The 12949-nt window shown below is 41.6% G+C and overlaps 1 protein-coding gene across 2 annotated transcripts in view; it reads right to left on the bottom strand.

Annotated features, from left to right (window-relative positions):
• Nucleotides 1-12949, bottom strand: part of LOC138265574 (phospholipid scramblase 1-like) — a 399538-nt gene that overhangs the window by 127887 nt on the left and 258702 nt on the right. For both annotated transcript variants that reach the window (XM_069213400.1, XM_069213401.1), the window contains one exon: nucleotides 8377-8597. In XM_069213400.1, coding sequence (XP_069069501.1) covers nucleotides 8377-8597 — 221 coding nt within the window. The remainder of the gene's footprint in view (nucleotides 1-8376; nucleotides 8598-12949) is intronic.

Genomic DNA, 12949 nt, shown 5'->3' with positions numbered 1-12949 from the left:
TGTCGAATTCCTCAAGGGTTTTCTGAGTCACCGTCAATCTTCAATCAGATTCTAAAGAAAGATCTGGAAGCATTAGAACTGCCATTCGAGTCAACCCTAGTACAGTACATTGATGATCTACTGGTTGCATCAAAGACAGAAAGTGGCTGCACAGCCGATACCATTGCTCTGTTGAATCATTTGGGAAGGAATGGACATAAAGTGTCCCCTTCCAAATTACAGTTCTGTCAGAAGAAAGTGAAATACTTGGGTCACCAAATAGAGAAAGGATCACGGAGAATAATGAAGGAAAGAATTACAAGCATACTTCAGATGAATCCACCAAAGACAAGGAAGGAGGTGAGGAAGTTTTTGGGAATGGTGGGATATTGTCGCCAGTGGATTCCCAACTTCTCGTCTCTAGCGAAGCCCCTACTGAAATTGACCCAGAAGGATGCCTTGGATGAAATTGAGCTGAAAGGAGATGAGATGGATGCTTTTGTTGAACTAAAAGAATGCATGTGCAGGGCTCCAGCTTTAGGTATGCCTGATTACACGAAGCCTTTCACATTGTTTTGCCATGAACGTGATGCATGTTCTTTGTCTGTCTTGACCCAAGCCCATGGTGGCGTGAACAGACCAGTAGCGTATTTTTCAGCTACCTTGGATCCGGTCGCAGCAGCACTCCCAGGGTGTTTGCGCGCCGTAGCAGCAGTTGGTATCAGCCTCACTCAGAGTGAAGGAATAGTGATGGGACACCCAGTAACAGTCATGGTCCCTCACTCAGTTGAGATACTTTTGACCCGCTCCCGAACGCAACACATGACTGGAGCAAGACTCACGAGGTATGAAATGATAATTCTGGGCTCACCGAATGTGCAGCTGAAAAGGTGCACTACGTTGAATCCAGCAACCTTGCTTCCTGGAGAAAATGCTGAAATTGAGAACGCTGAAGACGTCGAGCATGACTGCCTTCAGGTGACTGAATTTTGCACAAAACCTCGACCGGACATCAAGGATACCAAGCTTGATGTAAATGATCAGATTCTTTTTGTTGATGGTTCATGTCTAAGAGATGGGATGGGGATTTTGAAAGCAGGATATGCTGTATGTACTGTAACAGGTGTCTTGGAAGCGGGATGGCTTCAAGGAGTCTATTCTGCACAAGTAGCAGAACTTGTTGCTCTTACCAGAGCATGTCAACTGTCCGCATTGATGAAAGTCACCATTTACACTGATAGTCAATACGGGTTTGGGATTGTGCATGACTTTGGACAACTATGGTCGCAGAGAGGTTTCCTGACTTCTTCAGGATCCCCAGTAAAGAACGGGGAGAGAATAAGGGAATTGTTACACGCCATTCAAGTGCCAGCTGAAGTCGCAGTGGTAAAGTGTAGTGCTCACACGAAAGGACAGGACTATGTGTCTCTGGGAAATGCATATGCAGATCAAGTCGCAAGATTTTGTGCCTTGAACTGTATATTACTAAGGGATGATTGGAATACAATAAGTGAACCAGAACTCGAACCAGCTGAAGCATTTGCCTTGAAGGTTGTAGATACAATAGAGGAACTAAAAGCACTACAGAATAATGTCAGGGAGGATGAAAGAGATTCCTGGATTAAATCACAATGTATAAAGAGACAAGACGAGTTATGGGTTTCACATGAGGGAAAATTTGTTTTACCAAATAGTCTCTTATCACAGCTTGCGCGGTTCTATCATGGGCAAGCTCACCTAGGGAGAGATGCCATGATAAGATTGTTCAAAACTGATTGGTTTAACCCCAGATTTCGTCAAGCTGCAGAAGCAGTTTGCCATCGATGTGTCACTTGCCAGCAGATGAACCCAGGGAAGGGAACAGTTGTGAGCGCGAGTCACATTGGTAGGGCAAGCGGTCCTTTTAGTCGCATGCAGATGGACTTCATTGAGATGCCTGTGCATGCGGGTCTGAAATATGTGTTGGTGATTGTGTGCATTTTTAGTCACTGGATTGAGGCACACCCCACACGTAGAAACGACAGCCTTACAGTTGCCAAGCTATTGTTGAGGGAGTTGATACCACGTTTCGGATTCCCGATCTCTTTAGAATCAGATAGGGGAAGTCACTTCAATAATGAGGTGATGAAGTTACTTTGCGAAGCACTGAACATTGAGCAAAAGCTGCACTGTAGCTATCGCCCTGAAGCCTCAGGACTGGTGGAGCAGATGAATGGTACGCTGAAATCGAGAATGGCAAAAATATGTGCATCGACAAATTTGAAATGGCCTGACGCATTGCCCTTAGAGCTAATGTCAATGAGAAACACTCCTGATAGAAAAACTGGATTGTCTCCGCATGAAATTCTCATGGGCAGAGCTATGAGACTTCCTGCAGTTCCCGCAAACATGCTTTTGAATATTACAGATGATATGGTGTTAGACTACTGCAAAGGACTGGCTGACGTGGTTCGCTCTTTCTCTCACCAGGTGGAAGCGACCACCTTGCCACCGATCCAAGGTCCAGGACACACACTGAAAGCAGGTGACTGGGTCGTGGTAAAGAAGCACGTGAGAAAATCGTGTCTGGAACCCCGTTGGAAAGGCCCTTTCCAAGTGATCCTGACGACAATTACCGCTGTGAAGTGTGCGGGGGTTCCCAACTGGATTCACGCCAGTCACACAAAGAAGGTGTTGTGTCCCACAGATGAGGAAGTTGAAGCGCTGAAAGTACCAGTGCCTGATAAAGCAGTGCCGAGTGCGGAGACAGAACAAAAACGAACTGAAAGCGAACAGGCAGAAGCAGTAGAAAAGGAGATATTCTCCGACGACGAAGACACCAACTCACTTGGGGGAGACCAAGGAGAAAGTTCAGACAGCGACGAAGAAGCTGCAGGTGACAAAGAGCCTGAAGCAGCTGAGGGTAGCAAAAAGCCTGAAGCAGCTGAAGGTGACAAGGAGCCTGAAGCAGCTGAAAGTGATAAAGAGCCTGAAGAAAGTAACGGTGACGAAGGGCTCGGAAAAGGTGAAGAGGCAGGAGAGCCTGATCAGAGGAGGGCTTTCCCAGAAGCAGACGATACAGAAAAAGAAAAAGAGAACGTGATCGATTCCCCTGAAGGAGGGGATAAGGCAGAACAGAGCGAAAAGGTTCGAGCTTCCACAGAAAAGATCGCAGGTCCATCAAATGGACATGGTGCAAAAAGGAGACTAAGCATCTCACCAATAAAAGAAAAGGGTAAAGAAAGTTTGAACGAAGGAGGAAGGCCGAAAGTGAAAGAGAAAAGAAAAGAAGTGACTGTTGTGGATCAATCGTCAAGTGAAGAAAAAGACTTGACAAAAGAGGAAAGTACCAGCGAAGCAGAATTGAAAAGAAAAGCAAAATTGAAAAGAAAAAGGATACCCAACAGGAGATATTCTGGTCCTGAATGGGCATATGCAGTCAATGATGATTGGACTGATGAATTTGTATCTCTAAGCATCGAGAACGAAGAAGAAGAAGAGATACCGATAGAAAAGAAAAGTTTCATAGACTCTGTCGATTGAAAGAGTGAATGATATTGCTCGCTACAATATAACGTGAAAGAAACAACCAGCTGAGACATTGTTAAACCGGATGAGACATTTGCTAAACCGATAAAGACTGAGTTATTGCCGAATTGAGACAAATGCTGCTAATCGATAAGTGACTGGCCTTTTGAAGAAGACGGTGTGAACATTGCGCTTGTTCAGCTTTGCATCTGAATTGCTAAATAGTTTCATTTATAAGTGCTTCTAGCTCTCTGATTCTATACAGATCATGGCGCCAAACAATAGAAAGAAATATTGTAAATATGTGTGTATAGGCTTGGTAATTACTTGTGTAATAATAATAATGGCAATTGTGTTTGGAACGCATGGAAAGGGTGAGAATGAGACTATTACTGCTTCTACCATTGCTCCTGTTACTGTCACTGAACTAACACCATTGAAAAGACTGGCATTGGATGAGAGACTCTTGCATGATAAGAAAGAGCTTTCGTATAATGTTTTCTATCGCTTACTAACAGAGTATGTTGAGACTATGGATGCGAAGGATTGTTATGTGTGTACACAGATACCGACATCAGTAAAGGAAGGGGTGACTTATCACCACATGCCTCTTACATATGGGATTACGTGTAGTATAGTAATGTCTAGGTTTTATGGTCAAACTAACATACAGTATTTTTACTCGAATTATGATGTTACCTTTGCTTATGTTCCTATAATAGCGCAGCTTAGCCAGACTGCAAAATATTGGGATTATAAAATTATGGGGGAATTTTTCGAGCCAATGCAACCTTTTGAAACGGCTCATGCTCATAGGGAAAACCTTACTTGCTCAGTCTCTGCTGTAGAAATAAGTTTTTTAGATCGCACAGATGATAGAAGGGCTCAAATGAAAGCGAAATTAGAAAAAGAGCTGCATAAGAGGACTTCAGTAGATAATTATGATTTTGCTGCTATAAAGACACAAGGGAAAATAGCTTTAGATGCTTGGCATGTAGGGAAATTTTGTATATATCGAGGTGAATCTTATTATGACAATATTTTTGTAGGAGCGAGTGAGTGTAAACATACGTTTATTTTTAAGGCCAAATGGACTTTCATGATGGACGGACTTGACCCTGTCATTCCAGGTGTATATTACATTTGTGGGCATAATGCTTATTATCGTCTTCCAAAGGGATGGTGGGGGAGATGTTATTTGGGTATAGTGTTCCCAAAGGTTTATCAACTGGATGACGTATCGATGATTCAAAAGACATCTGGATCTCATAATATCCAGAAAAGAGAGACCGCAGCTGCTGTGGTAGGTGATATATTTGGAGCCATGATTCCTTCATTGGGAGTTGTGCTGAATTCCATCAAGATACGAAAGTTGTCTACTATAGTGGACAACATGTTGACAAAGTTTTCAGGTGCTATAATCCTGATAGATGCTGAGCTTGCAGCGGAAAGAGCTATGACTCTTCAAAATAGGCTTGCTTTAGACATTCTTTTAGCAAAGGATGGAGGCGTTTGAAAAATGATTGGTGCACGCCACTGCTGTACCTATATACCGGATAATAGTGTGAAGATTAAAACTATGCTTGCTAATCTAACAAAAGAAAGTGCAGATTTGAAGGAATTGAAAGAACCAGGAGTGTGGGAGAAGGTTGGAAAGGGACTTGCTTCAGTGGGACATTGGCTTGGGGGAATTTGGAATGGAATATTATTGAAAATAATAGAAGGAATATTAATAGTAATAATTTGTGTATTTGGAATTTGGGGAATAAAAAGGGGAATAATAATGATTATGGAAAGAATTAAAAGGAGAAAGGAGGAGAAAATTATGAAAAGAATGGCAGAAGAATACAAAGCGCAAACTAGGGGAATTAAAAGGAAAAGGGAACTGACAGAATTTTAGTGGAATAAAATTTGTGGGCGTGGTTTGGTGTGATGACTAGGGATCATCAGAGGAGGGATTGATGAAGCAGAAAATGAAGGTTTTGATTTATTAACGCTTAAACGTAGTGCTGAAATAATCATGTGTGACATTAACCGAATTAATAAAGATTGTACGGGGACAAAATGTGCCCTCAGAGTAGTTTGCCATCATTTATATGCGTGCTTTATATAACGTGGTGAATTAGAATTGCACTAATCCGACATAATCATAAACGTGTGCTACGATTTGCTTGTTTGAAACGTTTTAGCTTAGCATTACTTTAGCAGAGGCTTTGGCCTAGTTGCCTGGTCTCACGGTTTAGATGCTCGTATTTTTCCACTGTGCTATTAAACGTGTATTTTTGCTTGAAGCTGTACTTTTCCACAGAAACTGTTCACATGCTTATCTTAAAGTTAGTGCCAGCCTGGCATATTTTCTCTTTAATTCAAGGTCGACTTGCAGGTGCGGACAATGGAGGCTCTGAGAGTAAGCTAATTGGGAAACAATGTTGCGATCTGCGTGACCCCGGAAGTCCATGGAGAAGGTTCTCCCTTCAGTGCCCCCAGGGAACACGTCAAGCGTTTCCTCCCTCTGCGTACCCAGGGGGAACTTGTCCTGTTGATGCAGGTTGTGGCCCACAGTAATGGCAGTCCCATTACAATATTGTAAACATGTTCAGAGTAAAAAAAAAAAAACTTTTATTTTTTAACGTAATGTAGTAAATTTGGCACGATTTAATTGACCACACAGTACTGTCCTTTCTTTTAATTGGAAGAGAGTAGAAGATATTCATACACTGGCTGAATTACGAAATGTGTAACCAGGGAACCTGGGTTCAAATCGCTGCTTGAGCAACTCATGTGATACCAGGCAAATACCTGCTTCCGGGTGCCTCGTGTTCATGGGGGTAAAATCTGAGACCACCTCAATAGGATGTGTGCCATATAAAAAAACATTAGTTGGGTATGGTTGAATAGACAAGAACCTTATTCTATAGCCAATGATGTTGGCCATATATGGAGTCATAGGATAACCAACATCTCTGGGTTGAAACACACCAGTGACTTAAGGGCATGGTGGTTAGGGGTGTGTGGAAGAGGAATTCATGTATAAGAAATATTAAGTTTAAAAGAAGTCAAAGCAGTTATATAATCCATTATACTAAAGCCACACCATCATTAAAAATTAAATTCAAACTGTTTTTATTATATTTTAAGCTATCTGCTCAGTTATGTACATGCCATGTCATGGATGGCTCAGCTTGACTTTTGATGAAGCAGAAAATGAAGGTTTTGATTTATTAACGCTTAAACGTAGTGCTGAAATAATCATGTGTGACATTAACCGAATTAATAAAGATTGTACGGGGACAAAATGTGCCCTCAGAGTAGTTTGCCATCATTTATATGCGTGCTTTATATAACGTGGTGAATTAGAATTGCACTAATCCGACATAATCATAAACGTGTGCTACGATTTGCTTGTTTGAAACGTTTTAGCTTAGCATTACTTTAGCAGAGGCTTTGGCCTAGTTGCCTGGTCTCACGGTTTAGATGCTCGTATTTTTCCACTGTGCTATTAAACGTGTATTTTTGCTTGAAGCTGTACTTTTCCACAGAAACTGTTCACATGCTTATCTTAAAGTTAGTGCCAGCCTGGCATATTTTCTCTTTAATTCAAGGTCGACTTGCAGGTGCGGACAATGGAGGCTCTGAGAGTAAGCTAATTGGGAAACAATGTTGCGATCTGCGTACCCATCTCCAAGGATAATGTATGCTTAAGTAAAAGCTTGAGAACTGTCGTTTTTGATTGGTCAATTTGAAGCTAACCTATGAACCCTCCAATGGAGACCCTACAGGACTTGAACTGTTGTCTATAAAACCCAGGTGCGCGAGAAGAAATTGGAGATCTTTGCTCTCTATCATCGGACATCACGCCATTTTGACTTCGTAGCTATTATGGCCCATTTTGCTGCGACGCCATTTTGAGAGACTTTGATGCTTTCTCTAATCGAGAGAAAGAGACTTTAATGATTCTTGCCCTAGAGACTGTAACTTTGATTTGATCCCTTTGCATGAAGTAATAGTTTTACCTTGCCGCCGTGAGGCAATTGCCCCGTTCACCCCTGCCCCATTTGTCCCGTCCTATGCTGATCGAGAAACGGTACCCATGCTGACCGAAGAACGGTACCTGTGAGACGAAGACTTCCTTGTATGCTGATCGTAATTGGTAAATATGAAAGGAAATTGTAAAATTGCATTGTGTTTCTTTTAGGTAACCAACTGCTGATCTTGGTAAGGTCCCTAGTTAGGAGTTTTTCTAAATTAATGTTGCTAAATTGTTTTTGCATGAAGTCCCACATGCCGATGCTAATTTGAGGTTAGACGAGGTTTTCATCTGTCGCACGATGCAATTTGAGATCTTGTTATGCTGACTAAATGTATGCCATTAGTTCATTACAGATTATCGGATTAGTGCTTTGCATTGCCATTATCGAATGCCTTGTGATTCAAATGCTACATAGATTACACTTGTTTCGACGTTATGGACAGCTATTAATGTTCATATATGTTTATCATTTGGTGTTGAGACACATTTACATTGTGCTAGCTTTGTTAATATAGGGAAATAAATTAACTAACTTTGCAATAAACTGGTGTGGTTATTCCTGACTGAAAGGTCAGGGTTCGCCGAAATGTATTCTGGATTAATTGTAAAGTGTTATGTTGTTCAAGGTGTTGCTTATGTTCGTTATTGATTATTGATTTTGATGAGATTGATCGATTAAGAGTACAGAGAGTTCCCACTAAGTCAAAAGATTCATCGGCCTAAAGAGCGTCAGAACGTAGGTAAATTTGTTACCCCGTTCCGCTCTATCACTTTCTTTCCGACTCTCTAGGACTCTATGGTTCTCACTCTCTCTATGGCTTGCCCAGCTCTACGACTAATAGAAGATAAAATGCACGTACCTCTTGTAGACAACAAGGGAAGAAACAGCTTGAACATCTGTAAGGCCTTTGCAGTCTCATGACCTCATGACCCAAGTTATCAATCACAGTTATGACGAAAGATCGTGCGGGGCCACAAAACATTCGCGTGCAGCAGTCGTTTTCTTCAGCTGCAAAGTAAACTCGTTGTCCCAAGGCATTTTTTATCTCATATTTGTTGTTCGTTTCGAACCCGATTAAAACTAAAAGAAACAAAACATCTTTTTAGATTGTTAGACAAAGAAAACATGAATGACAAGTAATAAGTAGTTAAGGTGTGAGGCATTTCTACGCTCTGCGTGGCTCTAGAACAAATTGGGAGATGTTCAGTCTTTGGTATTCTAAAAGACTGACCTCAACGCTCCTTCAAGGTGCTCTAAGACAGACCTTTATTAAAATGGTTTAAGACAACTGGTGTAAATCAGAGATCCGCCAGTCAACTGTTATTAGGTGTAAGGGCTTGGTGTTGTTGCTGAGGAAATAAATAAAAAGATACAACTTGCCCAGTCTTTTCGCCTGTGGTGAAAAATAAGGGTTACTGGGCAGGAAATAAAAACTTAAGCCTAAAGTCCAACATAGTTGCTTTCAGGCAAATTATGTACGGGTCCTGGCAAGGCAGTTACCTCAACGATAATTTAATTAAGGCAATTATATTGCCGGGACCCTTGACAGTAGTCTTTCAAGGAGCTTCCCTAGCAGGGAAGGCTGTGGGCTATGTCTGCTTGCAGGGCCCTCCTAGCGCTCTAGCAGGCAGGTACCACTTCGAGCCTCCTATGCTGGGTAACTTGTTTTAATGTACCGTGTGGGGGAAGCAGTATAATTAAAATAATACAATTACCGTTAAGATGATTACATTGCTCAGCCATGGAAAGTGCTAGGCCACACAAGTATGCCTTGTTCCTCACATTCTTGACTGCACGAAATGAGGAATAGTTGTGCAGAAGATCTGACCATTTTTTTAGGTCGAGCACGCAAGTGCTTTGATCTGTTTTAAGTATTGTGGGCTTTTAACCACACCCAATACTTTCACTCATTAGTGGGCTTGCCTTTCAAAAATCACTTGATGTCATTCGTAAATGCTTTAAGTTTGTCCTTCCTTGCAGACTGCCCCTGTTACATAGATTATTGCACAATTGCCAATATACTTCTGCGTGGGGAACCAATTTCTTTTGTCTCTCCCCTTTGTGCTGTATGGCGGCCATGGAGCTCTCAGTGCAAACAGGCACAACAGCATGAACTCAATTGGCAGTATTAGAGAACTGGTCACATTGTTCACAGTTCCCTAATCAGAGTAATTTCTTGTGGCTCTGTCCTTAAAACACTTGAAATCGGTGAATGCTTTACATAAAACAGGAATGCTCAAAGCGAAAGCGGCTCTCCCAGCACAGCAGAAGAGACAATACTACAATATTTACTGCACTTGGGAAAACTCGTCCCATAATGCTTTGCAGGGCATTACTTTTACAAAACATTTTTGCTCATAACTCAGCCTGTGGTGGTCCTAGGACAATGGAACCACCACCAAAACTTTCACAACAACGTTCCCTGTCTGTCAACATCATCTCTGGGTCCCCACACTAGGTTTGCGGGGGACCCCAAAATAGTAACCTCTTGCACCAGTGTCTTAAGCGCTCTCATGGCTGGAACTTTAGTTTTATAGTTGGGAATAGCTGGTGTTTTAAGGGCATTGTTTGTGATATCATTGCTATAAGCCTGCTACCCCATAAAATATGTCATACACTATGCCCTCCAGGGACTAAATATATGGTTATACCACGGTATTTATTGGCATTTTGTTTTGTGTGGTTATGCCCTCTAGGGGATAGTTTTATAGTTACATGACCATGTTTCTTACAATGCTATTTTGATTGTGGTGTCCTCTAGGGGTTATTCTAAGCATTACAGTCATATCAACATATTAAAATATTTGTGACACGGAAACTTGGCCCATAATGCTTTACATGGCATTAGTTTTACAAAACATTTGTGCTCATAACTCAGCCTGTGGTGAACCATAGGACAATGGGACCACCTTCAAAACGCTCAGTCTACATGGTCGCTGGCTCCCCACACTAGGTTAGTGGGGACACCAAAATAATAACCCCTCCCACCATTCAGTGTCTTTTAAGCTTTCTCATGGCTAAAACGTTTGTTTTGCAGCTGGGAGAGGTTTTGTTTTAAAGGCCTTATTTGTAATATCATGCTAACCCTAAAATGCCCTCTAGGGGCTAATTATATGGTTACACTGCATTACTTTCCCCTGTTTTTGCCATGGGGTTGTCCATTCTAGGGGCTAACAATATGTTTACATGAAAGTGTTTATTACAAACAATAATTTTGTTATGGTGCCCTCTAGGGGCTGTTTTGAGCATTACAGTCTAATGCCAAAAGTTTATTTCGGAAAAAGGTGTATTAGATATTTGTATATGTTTTAATAAGCTCTCCTTATTACAATTATGACCATAATTCAGGCCAACTTAACATCCTTATTACACTAGAACTGTTTGAACACTCTGGATATGTTTGGGTGACTCTTCTAGTTTATTTCTCCCTCTGGATGTCTTGTGTCTTTTTTGGGGGAATTGTGTGAGCCAGCCAGCAACTCTGATGGTGGGGTGATGAAAGTGGTATTGTATTGGAATTAGCGTGGCAAATTTAAATTAGGATGCTAAATGGCAACATTTTCATTTTTTGTTGCAAATAGAGGAAGAAGGTAAATTGAAGAGCTTTAGTTAAGGGTCACTGGAGTTATATGGGAGGAAAAGACTAAATTAGGAGGCAGGGTTGACCAATGCATATGGCCAGAAAAGTCCAGTTATGAATTTACAGTGCCAATAGCTCTAACTTAGGCAAATGCGAGACCTATTACATTGCAAATGCTTGTTTTTTCATGTAGGTACGAATCAGGCAAAAATGGGTAGAATTGTGTAAAGGTTTTGCATCCACTTGCTGCAATTAGACCCCCCCACCCCCATTCTCTTAATGTGTTCCAGTTGAAATCTTTGTGAATTATGCACATGAACGTTTGTGATCATGTTTTAGTGACTGTGAAAAAGGTCAGAGTTCTATAAGCCCAGTTCTAATTTAACCGAAGATCATTTGCAGCTTAGGCACAAGAAACCCCCAAACTCCACGGTGGGCTAGGAGATAAGGACCTTAGAGACCACCAAAATGTTTTTTTTTAATTAACGAAATGCTCAGAATTTGCCTTCTCAGAATTTGTCCTCTAATGGCACGTTAGTGCCAAGCACAAGCAAAGCCAAAGCAAATGGGCCTCAGTTTCCAAGTAAGTGAAAGCTTTAGTTCTTAAATATTTTTGTATGTGTGGATAAGTAAGTGTAAGGATGGGCGAGTTGGTGGATGGATTGTGGGTGAGGGAACAGGTGGATGAGGAAGTAGATTGTTTGGTGAACTGGCAGGTAAACAAGTGAGTAAATGGGTAGATGAGTGCATGGATGAGTAAATGGACTTCAGATGGGTAGATACATGGGGTGGTGATGATGGATAAACAAACTGATGTATAGAGATCTTGACTGGTCAATGGTCGTGTAAGTTCAGGAGTGCGTAGGTAAATGGATGCATCATGAATGGACAACTTAGTGAGAATGCATACGAAGATAGAAGTGAGAAAAAGGATATGGTTCAGTGACAGGATGGTTGACGAGTGATTGTGCAAGGATGGGCAAGATAATATATGGGAAGGTGCACTTAGAAAATGAGATGTAGGAGGGTCAAATCTTATTCATTTTAATATCTTGTTCTGAACCTCCATCTGCTGTTCCAAACCTCGGCACAGCCGTCTATGTTATCTGCACCATTTTCCGCATACCAGAAGAACACGCTGTAAACAAACTCAGCAACTTGCTACATCAATTTTACTAACTCTTCTTGCTTGGCAGTGCTTTTCTTTGAGGTTTGAGGCCACCAACACTATTTGTATTAGCATGGTGCCAATATGGTGTCAATTGGTAAGGGAGCACTCAAAGTCTACTGCCAGTCATCTGATTTTGGAGGCATGAACATTAGGCAACACCCATTGGAGGACACGCACAAACTAGCAACCTCTCCACAGCCACCACAGTTAGATTGATAAAAAGAGAACGGGGCCGAGACATAGAAGAAAAAACAACCATGGCGATACCTCTAAATCTAAGAGGAAACCTCTCTAGCTATCTTACAAAGCAGTACAAGAACAGTGTACCACTAAAAAAAGACTATTTTTCTTGAAAAAGAGCACAATTTGAAAATTCATCCATGTGTTCAGATGTCCCCGTTTTTAGGAAGAAATGGGCACTCATCTGCAAGTAGAGGTTGCTGTCCTCTTGTAGCTTCTATTTATGTTGGAGGAATTCATTATCCCACTGACCAACAGCCTACATCCCATGAAGCACATGGTCTGCACTACCATCTAGAAGACCATATGCTTGCTTACTGGCCCATGCCCATGTCGAGTAGGCCCTGAGCATCTAATGTCCTGCAAGTCCATGAAGTACATGTAATGAGGCACACATCCTCAGAAATGGTTACAACTGAACCTTACATATCCAACTGGGAG

Source organism: Pleurodeles waltl, chromosome 11 (assembly GCF_031143425.1).
Source record: "Pleurodeles waltl isolate 20211129_DDA chromosome 11, aPleWal1.hap1.20221129, whole genome shotgun sequence".
Classification (NCBI taxonomy): Eukaryota; Metazoa; Chordata; class Amphibia; order Caudata; family Salamandridae; genus Pleurodeles; species Pleurodeles waltl.
This window is presented reverse-complemented; position numbering and strand designations above follow the sequence as displayed.